This window comes from Schistocerca nitens, chromosome 1, assembly GCF_023898315.1.
Source record: "Schistocerca nitens isolate TAMUIC-IGC-003100 chromosome 1, iqSchNite1.1, whole genome shotgun sequence".
NCBI lineage: Eukaryota > Metazoa > Arthropoda > Insecta > Orthoptera > Acrididae > Schistocerca > Schistocerca nitens.
This window is the reverse complement of record NC_064614.1, coordinates 811414021-811436110: the sequence shown is the minus strand read 5'-3', so window position 1 is coordinate 811436110 and position 22090 is coordinate 811414021. Positions and strand designations below refer to the sequence as shown.

At 42.7% G+C, this 22090-nt stretch overlaps 1 protein-coding gene across 1 annotated transcript in view; it reads right to left on the bottom strand.

Moving 5' to 3' along the window:
- The window catches only part of LOC126262591 (endoplasmic reticulum resident protein 44), a 69099-nt gene extending 50497 nt beyond the window's left edge, over positions 1 to 18602 (bottom strand). The window contains exons 1-4 of the mRNA XM_049959332.1: positions 18461 to 18602; positions 17387 to 17456; positions 14745 to 14900; positions 14250 to 14434 (exon numbers count right to left, since the gene is read on the bottom strand). Coding sequence (XP_049815289.1) covers positions 14250 to 14434; positions 14745 to 14900; positions 17387 to 17456; positions 18461 to 18517 — 468 coding nt within the window. The 5' untranslated portion in view covers positions 18518 to 18602. The remainder of the gene's footprint in view (positions 1 to 14249; positions 14435 to 14744; positions 14901 to 17386; positions 17457 to 18460) is intronic.
- Positions 18603 to 22090: the final 3488 nt, after the last annotated feature.

Sequence of the window (22090 nt, the reverse complement as noted above, 5' to 3'; positions counted from 1 at the left end):
TACGAGAGGACTGCATGGAAGACTTCCACACATTCGTAGTCTTCTTAATGACACACAGTTTGTTGTGCATGCTGGTATGCCATTCCGTCTCCCAAAGCCGAAAAACCCAGCGGTGTAAGACAGAACGCAGGTCAGTTTCAGAGATGCCAATCTCCTCCTGAAGAGGTTTCTGGGTAGCCTGTTTGGCCAGCCTGTCGGGAAGTTCGTTGCCTGGGATTCCGATGTGTACTGGGGTCCACACAAACACCACTGAATGACCGGACCGTTCCAGGGCATAGATGGTCTCCTGGATGGACGGTACCACAGGATGGTGAAGGTAGCACTGGTTGATAGCTTGTAGGCTGCTCAAGGACTCAATACACAGGACAAATGACTCGCCAGGGCATGGGCGGATGTGCTCATGAGCATGAGATATGGCCGCCAGCTCTGCAGTGGAACCAATGCAGCCATCTGGCAAGGAATGCGGTTCAATATGTCCTCCATGAACATACGCAAAGCCTACGTGACAATCAGCCATCGAGACATCGGTGTAAACCACTTCATGGCCCCGGTACACGTCGAGAATCGAGATGCAGTGATAGCGGAGAGCCGCAGGGTTAACGGAGTCCTTAGGGCCATGTGAAAGATGCAGAAGAATCTGCAGCCTAGGTGCACACCATGGAAATGTACGTGAATGGACCTCGAAGAGAGGTGGTAACGGGAAGGACTCCACTTCAAACAGAAGGGACCAGACGCGGAACCGTAATCGTAAGCCATGACCTGGGCCGCCGATGCGGGAGATAAACTGCCAAGTGGATGGGAAAAGGAGACGGTAATTCAGATGCACAGGAGGACTATGAACGTATGCATTGTAACTGGCCAGCAGTTGTGCACATCTAATCTTCAATGGAGGGACTCCCGCCTCCACCAGGACACTGTTCACCAAACTCGTTCTAAAACCTCCCATCGCTAGGCGAACGCCAAAGTGGTGCACTGGGTCGAGTAAACTCAACAATAAGGGCACCGCCGAACCGCAAACCAGACTCCCATAGTCAACACGGGATTGAACAAGGGCTTTGTAGAGCTGCAGCAGCGTACAGTGATCTGCACCCCAGTTGGTGTTGCTCAGGCATTGAGGTGCTGCCAGCAATTCCACTTAAGCTGACGAAGGTGAGGTATCCAAGTCAATCGAGTGTCGAAAACCAGTCCTAAGAATTGATATGTCTCCGCTACAGTGAATGGATCATCATTAAGGTAAAGTTCTGGTTCTGGATGAACGGTGTAATGCCGACAGAAGAGCATGACACACGACTTTGCGACTGAAAAATGGAAGCAGTGGGCCAGGGACCATGACTGCACCTAGTGAACGGCTCCCTGTAGGTGCCGCTCAGTAATACCAGTTCTGGAAGAGCAGTACAAAATGCGGAAGTCATTTGCATACAGAGGCTGAGAGACCGACAGCCCTACAGCTGCTGCTAGACCATTAATAGCCACTAAAAATAGAGACACATTCAATATGGAGCCCTGCGGAATGCCATTCTCCTGAATACGGGGGAAACTACGAGAGGCAATGAGTTGACACGGAAAGCACGGAGCGACAGGAAGTTTTGAATAAAAATCGGGAGCGGGCCCCAGACACCCCACTCATACAATGTGGCAAGGATATGATGTAGCCAGGCCGTGTCGTAAGACATAAAAGACGGCAACCAGATGTCGGCATCTGGAAAAGGCTGTTTGGATGGCAGACTCTAGGGACACAAGATTATCAGTGGTAGAGCGACCCAGGCGGAAGCCGCCCTGACATGGAGCCAGCAGGCCACGTGACTCCAGGACCCAACCCAACTGCCGACACACCATACATTCCAGCAGCTTACAAAGGAAGCTGATGAGACTGATGGGCCAGTAGCTATCCACATCAAGCGGGTTTTAACCGGATTTGAGCACTGGAATGATGGTGCTCTCCCGCCATTGCGATGGAAAGACGCCATCACACCAGATCCGGTTGATGATGATGATGGGATGTCACGTTTAATCAGATAAGAGATGTTTAATCATCTGACTGTGGATCCGATCCAGCCCGGGAGCTGTGTCGGGGCAATGTGCAAGGATGCTGAGGAGCTCCAACTCTGTAAACGGGGCATTATAGGGTTCACTGCGGCATGTAGTGAACAAGAGGACTTTCCCTTCCATCCCCCGTTTGAGGGTGCGAAAGGCTGGGGGTTAGCTCTCCGACACAGAGGCTCGAGCATAGTACTCAGTGAAGTGTTCAGCAATCGTGTTTGCATCGGTAGATAACACGCCATTGATATTGATGCCAGCGACACCTTTTGAGGTATGCCACCCAAAAAGACGTCTGATCTTCGCCCAGATTTGGGAAGGTGACATATGGCACCCAACTGTAGACACGTACCTCTCCCAACACTCCTGTTTCTGATGTTTTATAAGCTGTCAAACGCGGACGCAGAGCTGCTTGAAGGCTATAGGTGCTCTAGGGAAGGGTGCCACTTACATCGCTGTAGAGCTCGCTGATGCTCTTTAATTGCCTCAGCCATTTCCGGCGACCACCAAGGGACTGTCTTTCGCCACGGGCACCCTAAAGAAAGAGGGATCGCATGTTCTGCTGCAGAAATGATTGATGTAGTGACCTGCTCCATGACAACATCGACGGCACCACGTGGGGGAGATTCAATGGTGACAGCAGAGTTGAAGGCTTCCCAGTCCGCCTCGTTTAAAGCCCATCTGGGTAGGTGTCCATGGGCCTGACGTCGGTGCAGTGACAGGAAGATGGGGGAAGTGGTCACTACCACACAGGTTGTCATGTGCTCTCCAGTGGATAGATGGGAGAAGGCCAGGACTGCAAACCGAGAGATCAATGGCCGAATATGTGCCATGTGCCACACTAAAATGTGTGGGGGCACCTGTATTTAAGAGGCAGAGGTCAAGGTCGAGTTGTGAGAGTAAATTTTTGACCTCCCTACCTCAGCCAGCAAGCATGGAGCCACCGCAGAAGGGGTTATGTGCATTAAAATCTCCCAAAAGTAGGAAAGGTTTAGGAAGTTGATCAATCAGTACAGACACTATGTTCAGGGGTACTGCAACATCTGGAGGAAGATATACATTGCAGACAGCTATTTCCTGTGTCGTCCTTATCCCGACAGCCGCAGCTTCAAGAGGAGTTTGAAAGTGCACAGGTTCACTACATACTGAGTTCACGACATAGATGCAAACTCCACCTGACACCGTATTATAGTCGCTACGGTTCCTGTAACATCCCTTATAGCCACAGAGGGCAGGGGTCCGCACTGCCGGGAACCAGGTTTCCTGGGGGCAATGCAGAAAGCAGGTGTAAAGCTTAACAGTTGCTGTAGCTCAGCCAGGTGGTGGAAAAAAACTGCCGCAATTCCACTGGAGGATGATGTTATTGTGAGGCTGGGAATGCTTGAAGCGCGCAAGGAGGCAGGTTATGCCTCAGGGTCACCTGCTGCCTCCGACTGAGTATCTGTAACCATTTCTACGGTGGATGAAGTGAGATACAGGTCCAAAGGAGACACTGAGATCTCCACTGCATTCTCAGATGCAGAACTGATAGGGAGTGGTGGAGTTGGGGCCACAAGAGGGTCCTGTTTCTTAGCAGACTTCTTTTTAGTTTGCTTGTTCTCTCACTTCTCTTTAGGGGCTTGCTGGGAAGACTTCTTCAAAGCAGCCTCAGGCATGGAGGAAGACCGTGAAGCTCTTCGTCCAGCAGCTTTTGGCCACTGGCGAGTGTCCGCTGTGGCGAGAGAGGGCCCCAAGGGACTCCTTCCACATGAGAGGAGCCGGAGGAGGCTGTTGCTTTTCCGGCAGTGGGAAGGGAACCGATGTACCCTGCCTTTGGGGGGGGGGGGGGCCCTCGCTCTTGAAGCAGGTGCTTTGGGAGTAACGGAGGACGATTTGTCCCGTACCATCAAGGGGGCAGATGTATTCTGGTGGCCCAGAACGCCCCGTTTGTGACACAGAGTGAGGAACCACTGGCACTTGAGATGGTGGTGATGATGTAGCTACAGCATATGTCGATGTCAACCGAATGGGGTGTAATCTTTCAAGTTTATGTTTAGCCTCTGTGTAAGTCAACCAGTCCAGGGTCTTGTTCTCCATGATTTTCCACTCCTTTTGGAGTACTGGGCAGTCTGGCGAGCAGGGGGAGTGGTGCTCTCCACAGTTGATGCGTGTGGGAGGTAGCGCACAGGGAGTATATGGGTGCAGTGGGCGTCCGCAGCCTCGTCATGTGGCACTGGAAGTGCAGTGGAAGACATGTGGCCGAACTTCCAGCACTTAAAGCACCGCATGGGGAGAGGGACGTATGGTTTAACTTCACAGTGGTAAACCATCACCTTGACCTTTACAGGTAATGAATCACCCTCTAAGACCAAGAAGGTGAAGGCACCGGTAGCAACCCTGTTATCTTTGGGTCCCCTGTAAAGGTGCCAGATGAAAATAACACCCCGCCGTTCTAAATTGGCGCAGAGCTTGTCATCAGACTGCAAGAGGAGGTCACGATGGAAAATAATCCCCTGGACCATGTTGAGGCTTTTATGGGAAGTGACGGAAAATGGAATATAACCAAGCTTGTCACAGGCGAGTAATGCTCAGGATTGGGCTGGAGATGCTGTCTGAATCAAGACTGCACCATTTCGCATCTTGGGCAGCACTGTCACTTCTCCAAACTTATCCTCAAGGTGTTCAACGAAAAACTGAGGCTTCGTAGATAGAAAAGAGTACCCATCGGTTCTGCTACAGACTAAAAACCAAGGCGAATATGGCTCTCTCCGTTCTGTAGCTCTACGTTCCTTCCATGGTGTAGTGAGGGAGGGGAAACTATTTAGGGTCATACCTGTCGACATTGTAACCTATCTTGCCATTCTTAGAGACTGCTGGTGCCGTACGGTCACCAGCAAAAGATGACTTAGTTTGCTTCATTGCGGGTCATCTGCCCTGATGCCACCCACTCCGATCAGGGGCTCTCCTCACAGGTACCACCCAGCCACAGCAAAGGCCAATTGGCATGATGGTCGTTGCCGGGAGTCCTGATGCCCCAGCAAGACAAGGCATCTACTCCTTGGCATACGTGGGGAGTTTACGGCTCAGGCATCAGCAGTGCGATCTGTGTTGTCAGGGGCCTACCACCAAACTGGTACATGACGGCTCCACCACAACGGACTGGTTACCATGCTGCATAATGGGTGCAGAGAAATCCAATATTGTCATGGGGGCGAAAGAGGATAGGAGACAACGGAACAAGATGACATACCCCGGAATGTGTCCTTGCCCAAATAAATGAACCGCAGGTGGAGATGCAAAGCCACGACAAGAGATTCAGGAGATTGAATCTAAGGGCACTATGGATAACTCGTGCACCATGTAAGGCGTCCTTCACCATATGGCCCGCACTTCTGTAGAATTTTGAAAGCGGCAGGTCAAACCACAGAATGGGGCCTGAACTCATAGGGTTGAAAAGTGTGAGACTCCTTTCAGTCGCCTCATACGACAGACAGGAATACCTCAGGCCTGTTCTAACCCCCAGACCCGCAGGGGGATCATTGACAGGTCCTGGGAGAACGCCAAAGGGGATGATGCGCATTAAAGTTACCAAGTAACAAAAATGGCTGAGGCAGCTGCCCAATAAGCTGAAGGAAGCCTGCCATGGTGACACTGAATGACGAAGGGACATAAACGGTACAGAGAGAAAAGTCAGGTGGGGAAGGAAAAGGTGAACTGCAACAGCTTTAACAAGGGTAGTCAGGGAGATGGGTTGCCTATGAATGTCAACCTGTATGAGCAGCATGACGAGCCCATGAGATGGAATGCCAACCTCAGGGGGAAGGTTAAAATGAACCGGTAAGAAATGTGGAAGCTCAAAGCAGTCTTGAGGGTGCAATTTCGTTTCCTGAAAGCAGAGAATAAGGGGACACTGCAATGCTAAAAGCAGCCATAAATCCTTTTTGTGGGACCAAAGGCCACAAATGTCCCATTGGAGGAAAGTCAAGATGAGGAAGAGATGTAGGGATGTCACCTCGGCAGCTGCCAAGTGACAGCCTGTGAAGAGTCGCTACTGCTAAAGGGCACAGGAGCAGGAGGATCCTCCTCCATGGGGTCCACAGAAGCGTCGGCTTGCTTGTGTGGTTGGTCTGTGGAATCCAACACTGAAAAATGGTTGGTGGTGGGCACTGGCGACACGGAGGCCAGACGGGCTAAGGTATCTGTGGCAACACTATCAAACTGGGTCTTCGAGTCGGCGAAGGAGAAGACTGTTTACCTTTGGTGGACGTCCGGGAGCCTTTCCGGTTAGAGGGAGTTAGGATCAGTGAGGTAAGATTGGATTTCGGCCTAGGTTAGACCGTCGAGCAGCCTAGTGTAGATAACATCACGGCAAGAATTCAAAGTTCTATGGGCTGGAGGGAAGCAGGAAATCTTCAAAGGAGTACTCCTTCTGTCCTTTCTGGCCTACCGGTAGTGTAGCTGGTGGCTTCGCCCCTTGAGGCGAGAGTTTGATGGCTTGTTGCACAGGTGAATGGAGGGATGGCGATGCTACCTTGACACTGGACGATTTCACAACCTCAAGAGCCGAATTGAAGATCGCATGTCTGTGTGGCTACATGCTTCATGGAGCAAAGGGTAACAACAACAGAACTATAGGTGCCAGATGGGAGAACACAGGGTTTTCTACAAGCCAATAACTTGCAAGCGACTGGGTAAGGCACTTTTTCCTTTATCCGGATCTCTTGGACAGTCTTCTCATCAGGAGACACGAGACGATCCCGAGAGGAGGTGGCATGGCCGCCATTGCAGTTGATATAGTGGAGAGAAGGAGGCAGACAATTGCCCTCATGAGCATCCCTACCACAGGCTTCACATTTGGCAGGGCGTCAACAAGACAAACTAGTGTGGTTGAAACGATGACACTGGTAGCAGTGCATCGGGTTTGGAATGTATGGCCGCACTGTGATAATTTCATAGCCTTTGATCTTGGACGGAATCACCACTCTATCAAAGGTGAGACAAAGATTGCGGGTGGGCACTAAGGAGGAATCTACCTTTTTCATTACACAATGAAAGGCAATGACACCCTGATCGGAGAGGTAAGATTGGATTTCGGCCTCAGTTGGGCTGTTGAGCAGCCTAGTGTAAATAACACCAAGAGAAGAAATCAAAGTTCTATCAGCCTCAACACGAGCAGGGTAGCCATGGAGAAGCAAGGCGACAGACAGTAGTTGTGCTTGAGAATCACAAGTAGTCTCCAAAAGCAAAGTGCCATTCCGTAAATGAGAGCAAGATTTCTCAGCACTGGCAATTGCATCAACACCTTTCTGAATAATAAATAGATTTACCATGGAGAAGGACTGACCGTCTTCAGTATGCAAGACAGAAAGGAACCGTGGTGCAATGGAAAGGGTCTTTGAATCATTAGCCTCATTATGTTTACGTTTCATAGACGTTGATTGTGTAGATGATTGACACATTGCAGGAAAATCCTCCATAATTGCCAGCATCTTTGATGGTGCACTGCTTCCAACTGGGGGCCAGTTCACAAGGAGATGCACCTGACTTAAGTGATTGTTCACACCTCAGGTTACACCTCCTGAACACCTGACAGAGGGACCAATCGGCAATTTGGGAAGGCTGCAGCTCAGGCAATCACCTTTCCCTGGGCCTGCCCTGTACCAGGGGGTACATGCGAACCCTACCTGTCGACCCAGGGCTGGAAATTACACGTTACCCAGTCACCTGTTACACATCAGATGTGTGCGCTGGCCTTCAGGAGCACACAGGGAGGAAGAAGAAAGAGAGGAACCTCAAATGCCAAAGCGGAGGAACGAGAAGAGAAGGGAGACGAGGAAAGGAAAAGATAACGGAAAACAGTGGTGAAAATGTTCTTATGTCAGTGACAGAGAATGCAGAATATTCACAAATAACACCCCAGACATGTTCCCCATGGGACAGGAAAAAGAATAGCATGAGGAGAGACATGCAGCACAGAATGGAAAAGATGCTGCAAAGGCTGGGGCCCCGTGGTAGCCAAGCACTAACATGCCAAAGAGTAGCAAGCCCCCTGGGGGGAAAATGAAGGGGCATCAACACCTTGGCGACTATTGAGAGAGAGTCTTCGAAGGCTTGCTGCTACAGGGCATATAGGCAGGACGATCCTGCACCATGAGGTCTACAGAAGTGTCGGCATTCTTCTTCTGTTGGCCTGCGGAGTCCAGGGGAAAAAAACGGTTGGTGATGCACACGGGTGACACTGAGGTCAGCCGGGTGACGGCATCATGTGGCGACACCGTCAAATAGGATCTTCAAGTCGGCGAAAGAGAAGACTCTTTAACTGTTTGACTTCTGGATCCTTTCTGGCTGGCAGAAGAAAACTAAGATGCTTGTTGGATGGAGGGACATAGGAAGTCTTTGCAAGAGTATTCCTTCTGTCCTTTCCAACCTGGCAGCGGGGCAGCAGGTGACTTCCCCTGGGTGGAGAATGTTTGGTGGCTTGTTGCACAGCTGAATGAGCTACCATGACACTGGGTGATTTCACAACCTCAGTGCTGAATTTGAGATCAGCATGTCTGCGTGGCCATGCCCTTCATGGAGTGACAAGCAGCAAGAAGAGTACTGCAAGTACTCAAAGAATAAAATAGATGAGCTTCTGGTTTGTTTAGAAGATTTAGAAGCTGAGGATGAAATAGATATACTATGCCTGTCTGAGCATCACATTTTTACTGATATGGATAAGGTAAATGTAAGTGGATATAAGCTCTCTGCACATGTAACGAGAGAAAATATGGAGAAAGGAGGAGTTGCCATATATGTCAAAAGTTATCATTGTGCAAAAAGTATAGAAACAAAAAAGTTTTGTGTAGAGAAACATATAGAAGCATGTGCCTGTGAGCTGAAATTAAATAAAGGCACATTTATAATTGTAACTGTATATAGGTCCCCATCAGGAAATTTTCATCTATTTCTGAAAAATTTGGAGTCCTTGTTGTGCTATCTGTCAGACAGGGGGAAGCAAATAATTATTTGTGGGGACTTCAATGTAGATTCTCTGAAAGAGGGTAATAGGAAAAATGACCTTGAAGTATTACTCGGTTCTTTCAATTTGACATCCGTTATTGATTTTCCTACTCTGGTGGTAAAGGGTAGCAGCTCACTGATAGATAACTTCTTTATAGACCAAGATAAGTTTAACCAGATAAATGCTCAGCCTGTTGAGAATGGTCTTTCTGATCATGGTGCACAGCTAGTTACAATATATGGCATAGCTCCATTCAGCAATACTAAACAGTCCTCCAAAGTAGTATGTTCAGTCAACGATTTAACAATTGCAAATTTCAGGGAAAGCCTACAGCAGTTAGACTGGGATGAGGTGTTCCGTGAACCTGATGCCAATTTAAAATATAATTTATTTCATGACATTTTTGTAAATGCATTTGAAAACTGCTTCCCCAAGAAAATAGTTAAATATACTCGTAAGAAACCTTGTAACAAACCATGGCTTACTAAGGGTATAAAAATATCTTGTAACCGGAAAAGGGGAAATGTATCTGACAGTAAGAAAGAGTAGTGACCCAGAAACTATCAAACATTATAAAAACTACTGTGTTATATTATGAAAAGTTATTAAAAAATCCAGAAGTATGTGTATCATGTCTGAAATCAGCAACTCTGATAATAAAATTAAAACAATTTGGAATATTATTAAAAGAGGAACAGGTCAACCAAGAGCATAGGAAGACAGTATTACCATCAAATTGAATGAAAACTTTATGAACAAAAAGTCAGAAGTTGAAAATATTTTCAATAATCATTTTCTAAATGTTGTGGATATAGTAGGATCCAGTTGTTCATTAGAAGATGCTAAGCTCTTAATGGAAGAGGCCATACCTATGCAATTTGATACAATTGAAATCTCACCCACTTCTCCCTCTGAAATTAGGAAAATAATAAACTTGCTTAAGAAATTGATGGCATTTCCAGCAAAATACTAAAAGCTTGTTCTCAACAGATGAGATTCTCAGCCACTTGTGTAATAGCTCTCTGGAACAGGGCATTTTCCCTGATAGACTGAAATATGCTATTGTTATACCTTTGCATAAAAAGGGGGATAGATCTGATGTCAACAATTACCGTCCAATCTCCCTTCTAACAGCTTTATCCAAAATTTTTGAGAAAGTAATGTATTCAAGAGTAGCTTCACATATCTGTAAAAATGAAGTACTAACAAAAGTCAGTTTGGTTTCCAGAAAGGTTTTTCAACAGAAAATGCCATATACGCTTTCACCAATCAAATTTTGAATGATCTGAATAACCGAACACCACCCATTGGGATTTTTTGTGATCTCTCAAAGGCTTTTGATTGTGTAAATCATGAAATTCTGCTAGACAAGCTCAAGTATTGTGGCATGAGTGGGACAGCGCACAAATGGTTTAATTCGTACCTAACAGGAAGAGTGCAGAAAGTTGAAATAAGTAGTTCTCATAATATGCAAAGATCAGCACATTCCTCAAACTGGGGAACTATCAAGAATGGGGTTCCACAAGGGTCAGTCTTGGGTCCTTTGTTGTTCTTAATATATATAAATGACTTGCCATTCTATATTCATGAAGAGGCAAAGTTAGTTCTCTTTGCTGATGATACAAATATAGTAATCACACCTGACAAACAAGAATTAACTGATGAAATTGTCAATACTGTCTTTCAGAAAATTACTAAGTGGTTCCTTGTAAACGGACTCTCACTGAATTTTGATAAGACACAGTACATACAGTTCCATACAGTGAATGGTATGACGCCATTAATAAATATAGACCTTAATCAGAAGCATATAGCTAAGGTAGAATATTCCAAATTTTTAGGTGTGTCCATTCATGAGAGATTAAATTGGAAGAAACACATTGATAATCTGCTGAAACGTTTGAGTTCAGCTACTTATGCAATAAGGGTCATTGCAAATTTTGGTGATAAACATCTTAGTAAATTAGCTTACTACGCCTATTTTCACTCATTGCTTTCATATGGCATCATATTTTGGGGTAATTCATCACTGAGGAATAAAGTATTTATTGCACAAAACCATGTAATCAGAATAATAGCTGGAGTCCACCCAAGATCATCCTGCAGACATTTATTTAAGGATCTAGGGATATTCACAGTAGCTTCTCAGTATATATACTCTCTTATGAAATTTGTTAATAACAACCAAACCCAATTCAAAAGTAAAAGCAGTGTGCATAACTACAATACTAGGAGAAAGGATGATCTTCACTATTCAAGATTAAATCTAACTTTGGCACAGAAAGTGGTGAATTATATTGGCACTAAAGTCTTCAGTCACTTACCAAATAGTATCAAAAGTCTGACAGATAACCAACAAGTATTTAAGAAGAAATTAAAAGAATTTCTGAATGACAACTCCTTCTACTCCATAGAGGAATTTTTAGATATAAATTAAGAAAAACATTATTTAAAAAAATTAAAAACACAAAAAAATAAAAAAGTTGTTATATTAACTTAAGTATGTTGTTAAATTAACTTAATTATGTCATGTATTGGAAAATTTGACTTGTTCAACATCATTACGAAATATCGTATTCATGATCCATGGAACTAGTATTAATCTAACCTAAGTGCCAGACAGTAGAACACAGGGTTTGCGACTAGCCAATAACTTGCAAGTGACTGGGTAAGGCACTTTTTCCTTTATCCAGATCTCCTGGATGGCCCCCTCTCAAGATACATGGGACAATCTTGAGAGGCAGCAGCATGGTAGCCATTGCAGTTGGTACAGTGGGGACAAGGGGGCGGACAACTGTCCTCATGTGCATGCCTATCACAGATTACACAATAGGCCGGGTGTCATTCGAATGTGGTTGAAATGATGACACTGGTAGAAACGAGAGAAGTGAAGTGGCAAGCAGCTATTGTTCATGAGAATCAGAAGTAGTCTCCAAAAGCAAAGTGCCATTGCGTAAACGAGAGCAGCATTTCACATGGCTGGCAATTGCATCAGCATCTTTCTGAATTAGAAACGGATTTACTGTTGCAAAGGACTGCCCGTCTTCAGTATGTGAAACCACGAGGAACCATGGTGCAGTTGGGAGGGTCTTTGAATCAGGAGCTTCATTCCGTTTATGTTTGGTAGACTGCATAGATGATTGGCTCATTGCAAGAAAATCCCCCGTAATTTCCAGTGTCTCTGATTGCTCATTCTTTACAACTGGGGACCCTTCACAGGGGGGCTCACACGTCTTGGGGGATTGTTCACACCTCCCGAAACACCTGACAGGGGGACCAAATTGGCAATTTGGGAACGTAGCAACTCAGGAAATCACCCCCCCCCCCCCCCCCGGACATGGCCTGCTGTACCAGGGGGTATGTGCGATCCCTACCTGTCACCACAGGGCTGGCAATTACACGTTACCCAGTCGCCTGTTATGTGTCAGACGTGTGGGCTGCCCTCAGGAGCACACAAGGAGGAAGAAGAAAAAGAGGAGTCTCAAATGTCAAAGCAAAGGAAGGATAGGAGAAGATGAACAAAGAAAGGAAAAAAGAAATGAAAAACAGTCGTGAAGATTGTTCTTTTGTCAGCTATGGAAAATGTGGAACACTTCCAAAAACACCCCAGACATGTTCCCAAGGTAGCAGAAAAAGCATAGCTAGATGATAGACGTGCAACACCTAAGGGAAAAGATGCTGCAAAGGCTGGGGCACCATGGTAGCCAAGCACAAACCCGCCAAAAAGCGACAAGCTCCCTGGGTGGGGGGAGGTGGGGGGGGGGGGGCCGAGACCACCTTGTTGCTGGATATGCTGCCCAACACAACGTTCTTCACTTCAATGACTGCTGCACTGCCTGCACCACCTCGTTCCTTCCCACCAACACAAGCTTTTCTGAACTGCGCAGATGGGAATTCTCACTGGTATATATCCAATGTTCCCAGAACCTCCTGGTCTCAACCTTCGTTAGTCATTGTCCTTACCCATCTAGCCCCTTCCCTATTCCCATTCAAGTATGACACAGCCCTCTATTCCACCAATGCAACCAGTTGTTTTACTTCTCTCTTTTTCCATTACCCCCCCTTCTCTTCTTCACCCCCCGTTCAGCCTCCTGACAGCACCTAGCTGCCCTACCTTCTGTACACTTCTTCCCGGCTTGCTCCCACTAGCAACACTTTATTGTTCTCCACTCCTACTCTGCTATCCCCCCCCCCCCCCACCTCACCTCCACCCAGTTCCCTCGCCCATCATGAGGGACTGTGGTCGTGTGTATGTGTGGTCCACATTTATCAACAGTTATTTTGTTACTGTAGCACTCATTAAAGGTGTCAATGGAAACAGTAAATACAACATTGACAAGAAAGAGTAATAAATCCTAGGTGTACCAATTTTTCCCCGATGTCAAAGCTTCATTATTACTACTAACCAGAAGAGGGATTGACTGGAAAATGCCATGTGGGATGAGAGTGAAAAGATGGTACAGGACAATATTCTCAGTCTCTTCCTGGACAGAATAAATCACACACCCAAATTTAGTTGCAGGTCAAAAACCATTTTATGTCAGTCACTTACATAGCTTATAAACCTACAAGTCCTCATCCTTTCTTTGTTGTGTAGTTGTACTGCTTCTGGTCATTTTGGTGTTACTCTGAAATGACCTCCTTACAGGCACTTTTTAATAGAAGTATTATTTCATTACCTGAATTTTGCAATTGCCCAGATAAGGCAACAATGAAACTTTACCTTTGATGGGTCACAAGCTCCACGGCTGTTATGTATATATAAGCATGAGAAGAACAATGCAGTGGGCCAAAATTTATTAAATGGATTACTATCTTGTTATGTGTTTCAGTCCATTGCTCTCAACAGTACAACTGCATGAGAATAAATGGAGAAAGCTCAAGAAAAACTGCACAAAAAGTATACTAAAATCTAAAGACAGCTACCAAGGGAAACTTAAGTAGTTAAAAGTGCACAACATTTTACCTACTTTGAGAATTTCAGAAAATCATAAAATTTTTTATGAAAATATATTGAGTAAATGTTGAGAAGGAAGCTTCCATGCCCTAACACTTTATCTTAGTACAGTACTTAACTGTGAACAAATTCTGTTTCACCAACATCACAGAAATCTCTTTTTAACATATCTTCCACAAACCAAAAAAGAGATTACAGCAACCAGTTCTCAAAATAGCCATGAAACCAAGAACAGCGAGCACGTAACAAAATGAAAACATCTATCACACATACGTCTAAGTCCTGGAGGTCCTTCAAGCTTTTGAACTCTATGACTGGATCAGCAAGTTGTTTCTTAATATAAGAAACAAATGCCTCAGTCGATCTCTGCCCTCTGTATTCTCTTTTGGTGGGCTGGCCATTACGAATTACTTTTAGTGTTGGATATTTTGTAATGTGAAATCTAGATGCAACTGCACCTACAACAAAAAGAAAAAAAATGTTTCACTGGAAAACAAACAAACACACACACACACAGACACACACACACACACACACACACACACACATACACACACACACAAAATAATAGACTGCAAAAACATTACATGCTTAAAAAGCTATAAAATATTACAACTCCAAGTAAAAATGTGTTATGAACTAATTTATTTTATTTAACTAATTTATTTTATTTCATAGTCACCATATGGAACACTTAGTTTCCACACACATTCGAGTAGCATTACTCAACATGGCCAAAAAAATATTTAACCCATTACTCAGAAATACCTTCTCTATCACAGTCAACTTTCCCCATTACAACCTGTCCAGGTTCTGGAAACTCTGCAGCTACTTTATCTGCTGCATCATCAAATATTGGTGCCAGCATGTTACTGAAACGGCACCAATCTGCATAAAAATTGATGAGAACCAACTCATTGGAAGCTGAAAAAAATAAAGCAACTGTTACATTATCAACAAACACCACAAATTTATTGTACTGTACTCTATCATTAACTGATCATCTACAGTTATATGAATCTTTGATTCAACTTTGTTTCTGTGCAGCCTCTAACCACTTAAAAACCTCTGATGGTTTCTCTGACAGACAGACAGACACACACAGAGAGAGAGAGAGAGAGAGAGAGAGAGAGAGAGAGACTTAGCCATCATTTGTCTGATAGTAAATTAGTTTTAATTTTGTTTTTTTTTTCCATCCTAATATTTCTATTATATAATAATTTTTTGCAGGTGGGACATTACATATGATGAAAAAACATATATGTCGAATAGTGGACTGAATAAGGCCAAGCATTGACCCTTTAACTGCTCTGGACGTGTTAACGCACACGCCTTTGTACCTCTCCTTGTGTGCTCTGAACATGTTTATGTGCACCACCGGGCCTTCTACCTGGCACTCTGATTGTGTCTACGCTTAGACATGTTCAGAGTACCAGGTAGAAGGACTGGTGGTAAGTGTAAACATGTTCAGAGCACGCAGGGACAGGTACAAAGGCGCGCGTTAACACATCCAGAGCAGTTAAAGGGCTAATGAGGTGGTGAAAACAATGTGCTGCATTTGTGTGCTCTGAAGAACAGACACTTTAAAAATTGATATAATTAATTCACTGACAGTCTAGCTTTAGAATACAAGATGTGTTGTTCTTTCCTCAAATGAGCTGCCTTTTTATATGGAAACTGCCATCAGTGACCAGTGCCATCCAAAACAATGGTATTGATATTTAAAAGCAAAATAGCAGAATGTACCAGACACACCAATAAAAGATTTCATGATGTTATCTTCATATAGAAAACACTTCAACTTGACAAAATTCAGAACTATCACTTAAGCAAAACAGGCTTTAAGTTCAGTGTGTCATGTATTGGCAAAGTTATGATGCTTAACAACACAAAACTGAAGCATCTCTTCTTGTGATACCACCTGTGTCCTATGTAAACATGAAAGCTTTATCGAGACTTAACCAACATTGATTCCATAAGGAACTGTTGTGCACAGCAACTGCAGACTCTCAGGAAGGAGATAGAGACACAGGAATCAGTTGCAATCCCATTAGGTTTTATTACTCTTTTATATCTACATTTCGGTTACAAATACCATCTTCAGTTCATCTGAATTACGATCCAATGACTTTGTGGCAGTACATGTCGATCGGTTGGTGGATCGGGGGAGAGGGGACCAAACAGCGAGGTCATCAATCCCATTGGATTAGGGAAGGATGGGGTAAGAAATCTGCCGTGCCCTTTCAAGTTTGAACCGTCGTTCTGCTGAATGTGAATCCAGTGAGCTAGCCACCGTGCCACCTCGCTTGGTGGCGGTACATGTCACCATACGATCTTACTGGATATAGGCAAAGGAAAAGTACATCATACCATTAATTAAAATTACGTTACTAATTTCACAAGTAAAACTCTTGGCAGATGGGTAAATTTTGGTATCCTGCAATGCTATTAACATGGTAACAGAGATATGTAGAATTTCTGGAATGCACATGATATGTTTTAATAAAACTACAACAAGGATGCACTCTAGGCACCTAACAGCAACGTGTCAGAATAATTTTAGAAAATCCTCTGCACTTGTAATAAATGGCAGGATATATGTAGATGTAGATAGGCTAAGCAAATCACAGAATACAGCTGACTCACGGAATTGCAACAAGACTATTATGGCATATCTCCTCTTCAGCCAAATTAATTCAAAATGTACCTTATACATTAACTTTTTCCCCTTTGCAGCATAAGCACTTTATCTGTCTTAGAAAGTAAAATGTACTTTGGTAACATTTCATTTGGCATAGTGCGCTCCTTGGAATGTTCATTTCCAATACCAAATTCTTGTTTTAGCAGGTACCTCACAAGGGTTCCTCTCTACCAATATTTCTTTAATGAAGTATTGCTAGAAATGTTCTTTGCAAAGAAGAAACTTACAATGAAGCTTTTTGCTATTACTAATTGTTGCTAAACAGACTTGTCAATCTACACTTTATTACAGCTCATCAACTTCTTATCCATAACTACTTTTATATTTTCAAAGAAAAAATAGATGTGGTTAAAATTAAAAAAAAAAATGTTTTCTGAATAATGATAAATTGGTATGCCACAGAATTTTCTCGGAAAATGGTTAAATGTACACAAAAAGACGTTTTCTGTCGAAGTCAACATTAGTTCAAAGAGAGGAACAATGTTTGGTTTTGACCATGTAACATAATTTAATAATTACTGCCAACAGCAATAAAATTTATCTTTACTGTCTGACTTTACCAGTATCTCTCACGAGTAAATGATTAACTATATAAATAATCGTTGGATATTTGTGATGAGCAGTCAGTCTCAAACAGTGCTATCACATTTTTGAAAACTTTCAATTACATACACAGAAAAACAAAAGTAATTATAAAAATACAATTTACCTAATGTTATGTCTAAATTTGCCTGTGTAAGCTGTAGAGCACCACTGTCAGCAAGACCAAATAGGCCAACCTGCCAAACAAAGAAAAGATAACACCTCAGCACAGATCACAAAAAAATTTACAGGTTACAGGGTGAGAGAAGTGTAAATTGAAATATTTTATGTAAGTGTTTAATCCTCTATGATTTTCGAACTAAATGACGCGGAAAAAATAGAAAACGCACATCACTCTATGCAGTGGTTATGTAGTATGTTAATGTCACTACTCAGCTTCCAGTTTGATCATCTCCACTAAAGTTTACTTTGGTTCACCAAATTAACTTTTATATAAAAGCATTTAATCCCATGTAACAACTGGCCACATTTTTATCTAACGCCTGAAAGATGATATACTAATTTAAACCCTTTCACACAACTGAAGGCACGGCTGGTTTTATAATGCGTGCCTCTCAAGACGTAGGCCTACATCCTATTAATGCATTCTACAGCAACACTGCAACGGCCGTTGTGAAACGAAGCAGTTCTGTTAAAGAACGGCAGTATGGACTTCACTACATGAATAACACTGTTACAATTAAAAATATGCGACTCTGATAAGTCTTTTCAAAAACTATAAACCGAAAAATTCCTCCATGATGATGCTGTTCTTCGGATTTTGCTTATTTGGTACATAATATACCTGTTTTCCCAAACGTAAACATCAGTATTTATAGGAATCAATAACACATTCTGCTTTTATATAGTACCCATTACGGAAGATATCTGTCGTGTGGCATACAAATTACCGAGTCACAACGTAAACAAACTATTTTTATTACTGCCCACGAAACTAGACGCCAGGTAATGCACTGCTGCAAAGAAACGTTCACTCGAAACTATTTGAAGCAAATATTAAACTGATAAGTATACGATGAAAATATGTACTAAATGCTGTTCAAATGTAGCTCTGCACTTCATGACATACGAAACCACTTATTCGCTGCTGATATGCTTGTGTCGTGGCACATTATTTATAATGTGTCAACAACATGCTACTCTCATTTGCTGGCATTTAACAAATGACGTTTTAACTTACTATTATGTGGTAGAGAAGTGTAAATCCGATGCCGTTTTTTGTTAAAAATAAGTTCATTTTTTTCCTAAATTAAATACGTAAACCGGCTTTGCACTTTCATGTACATTCACAGGGCACGACTTCCACGCCACAGATATAACTAAATATGTGGCTAACCTGTGTAGTACGTACCTTCCTACGCAGTGGGTTGTGGTAACCCTGCACAAAGATGCTGTGTCTCTAATTGAATAATAAATTATTCGAAAAGAAACATTTTTAAAAATCTGGGTATATATGTAACGTAAAATTAATTAACTCCGAATATAAAATAAACTACATCATAATGAAGGTTTCCAACACCGTTATTTGCTTTTGTGTTCTCCATGTAATCAAATGAGAAGTACTGTCAGATACGAGAACTGAGGCCATATAAAGACCGCTGGGCGAATGTCTTATGAAGAATGTGTTTAACTTGGTTTATTGTTTATTCGCCCAAGGAACATTTTACATTTAAGTTTAGAGAATCAGTTAGCTCAATACCACAGTCTAACATAACAGTCGCGACACTTCGCCTCGATTTTGTTGCCTACCGCGCCAGCAGCGCCCCAAGCGGGCAATAACTTAAACTGTGAGTTCGGCGCGATCGTGAAAGCGAATAGTGGTTGTTTATTTTGATTTCTACAGTGGTTTTTACAAGCGGGAGCGTTTGTAGCGCAATAAATTGCAGTAGCAACAGGAAGAAGACACCGCAGCTGTCTTTTTTTAGGTTTCCTAAGGATCCTGACAGGTATATACCTCCATGTTACTAAACTGTATTGTCATGATTCACTTGCAAACTACATGTGTATTAATGATTAATGTTTAGTTTTAGGAGCAGAAAATGGTTAGTTAATAACAGACGAGAAGACCTTATGAAAAAAGATCAAGTTTACCTGTATAATAATATTAGGTTTTGTTCGCTATATTTCGATTAAAACCAGTTCATGAATGCAGACAATAATAAACTCGTGTGGAGTGCAGTACCCATACTGTTTGGCATCTCAAATAAGCCACCTCAACTGACAGTGAAGAAGAAACTGCCACAAAGATCCGACAATCCATCTAAAGCTGTAAAACAGTCCTATGACACGGAAGCAGCCAATTCAGCTCTCCATGTTATCAGTGCCAGATTCGTGTGAATCGTCAACATAGACCTGCTTTGACGATGAAGTGGTTAGATTAAGGGAAGTTATTCATGTCTTACAAAAGCGTAATGTTTGGTATGTATTTCATTCACTTCTGTTGTTAGTCACTTAATTTTTCTTGCTTCCTTCGTGTGATGACATTATTTTGTTAGCACCTTGTTCACTGACAGAGTGTTTGAAAATTATTCAAATATTTGGTTTTGCGTGAAATGTAATGTAATCAGCTCATTATAATGTTTTCAACATATTTCACCCACTATTTGGCAGTTGCTTGTCCCACTTAGAATAATATAAAGATGAAGGTTGTAAATGACAAACTGTAGCCCTACAGAACGATAAATGAGTTGTCGATCGCTTTTGCATGGAGAGGTACATGTCTGTGCTTCTTACGTGTGAATCTGTGTGTTTATATTCTTTTGATATCAACGAGGTAAGCTGCAGTTCTATCCAACGTCACAAGTGTTTCTTTACCAATGTGTTGTAGCTTGCTACTCGATTCATGGTTTTTGTCCATACTTGCGCTTATTTTAGAATCATTTTTAGAAACATATATGCCTTCTGATACTACACAAACACTTGAAGGCAAGAAAATAACTCAAATATTTCGTACATTACGTGGGAAATGGGTGCAAAACAAACATTATGCTTACGACGCGTCTGATGTTCACCTTACTCGCCGCTTGGAGCGCTAATGTCTCTCCAGCTGTCAAACGGTAACGACTTTTACAACGGTGAATGTCGCGACTGTTATGTTAGATTGTGTCAATACTATAGCTCACTAGTGGAGACTTCGCTCTGGGCGAAAATCTCTTGTGTGCAATTAACCTGTCATACGTCTTTTGAGATGAATGTATCTTTGGAATGCGGCCTGACTAGTTCGTTCTTTGCGTTTAGATATTGGTAATGTATTGTGTATGTACTCAGCAGTATCACCACAGTCTGACATAACAGTCGCGACACTTCGCCTCGATTTTGTTGCCTAATGCGCCTCCAGCGCGCCAAGCAGCCAGTAAGTTTAAGCTCTTGAGTTCGGCGCGATCGTGAAAGCGAAAGCGAATAGTAATCGTTTATATTGGTTTGTACAATGGTTTTTACAAATGGGAGCGTAGCGTAGCGCAATAAATTGCAGCAACAACAAGATAAAGATATCACATATCCTTTCTTAGGTTTCCTAAGGACATTGGGAGATATATACCATCATGTTACTAAACTGCATTGTCAGGATGTATGAATTAGTTTACATACCAACTACGGTAATGCATACAGCCACTCTTTTGGCCAATTGCCAAAAGAGTGGGTGTATGCAATAGTTTACATACCGTCAAATGGGGATACTTTGACCAAAATTTTCAATTTAAGTGTGATATCGGAACACACACAAACAGTTTCCTGAAACTGAATATTGTAGTTTGGGGGCTAGCCACCTAGCTAATGATTAATTTACCTAACTTTATTTAAAACGATGTACATCAAGCAAAATAATTTTTTTGTCACTGGTCAAAGTTACCCCATGTTTGGGGTTACTTTGACCACTTCCACAAACTTAATGAAAAGTACTTACCTGGGCAAAATATCCCCAGCTGGACTGTAAATTGACCAACTCCATGATATGTAAATGTATATTTATATTTCAAAAAATATTTTAAGTAACTGTAATGAAGCTGCAGTACATTTATCATCAGTCATACACCATTTAAGCTAAAAATATTATACAAGCTAATTGAATTACATTTGAATTTAGTGCAATGTGAGGTAGCAGTAACCTCCTTAAACCACTCAATTTATAGAAAAGCCTTCAAATTCTTTTTCTGAGAAAAGAACCCCACACTTCAAAATATCTGGTTTGCTGCACACAAAAGCTATTTGCTCAAGTGGTATTAAGCTTCCGTCCAACACTTTTGGCCACACAAAATTATTTTTCTGTTTCCTTAGAAACTTAACAAGAAATTCTGAGCCTTTTGTCTCTTTGATTTCACCCACAAAGTATTTGTGTGTATTGTGTGTTGTCGGTACACAAACAATCACAAAGTAATTGGTTTTTACACTTTGTTGAGTCATCCTTGAATTCCCCAGACCTTCAGCAGTCTCTCCAACCATTCTTTCTACATTATCTTCAGCCATGAAAAAGAAATAAAATAAAATAACCTAGATGATTCCAAAGAGCAATAACAAGAACCAAGATAAAGCAGAAATAAGCTAATAAGTGATTACACAATCATCCATTATTTTAGCTGTATTTAATAAATGAATATCTGGATCATTGTCCCCACTGGAAGAGGAGTCTGGGTCATCTACAAGGTCTTCCATACACAAACTCTTTCCTGCTATGACATTTACTCCGGAACACTGTCTGCGAGGTTCAGCATTCTCTCCATGTCTCATCGATTTCAGAAGATCGATCAATACATTGGACACTGCTGGCATAAATTCATCCAAGCCAGAGTTGTTCTGACCAGGTATATGGCTC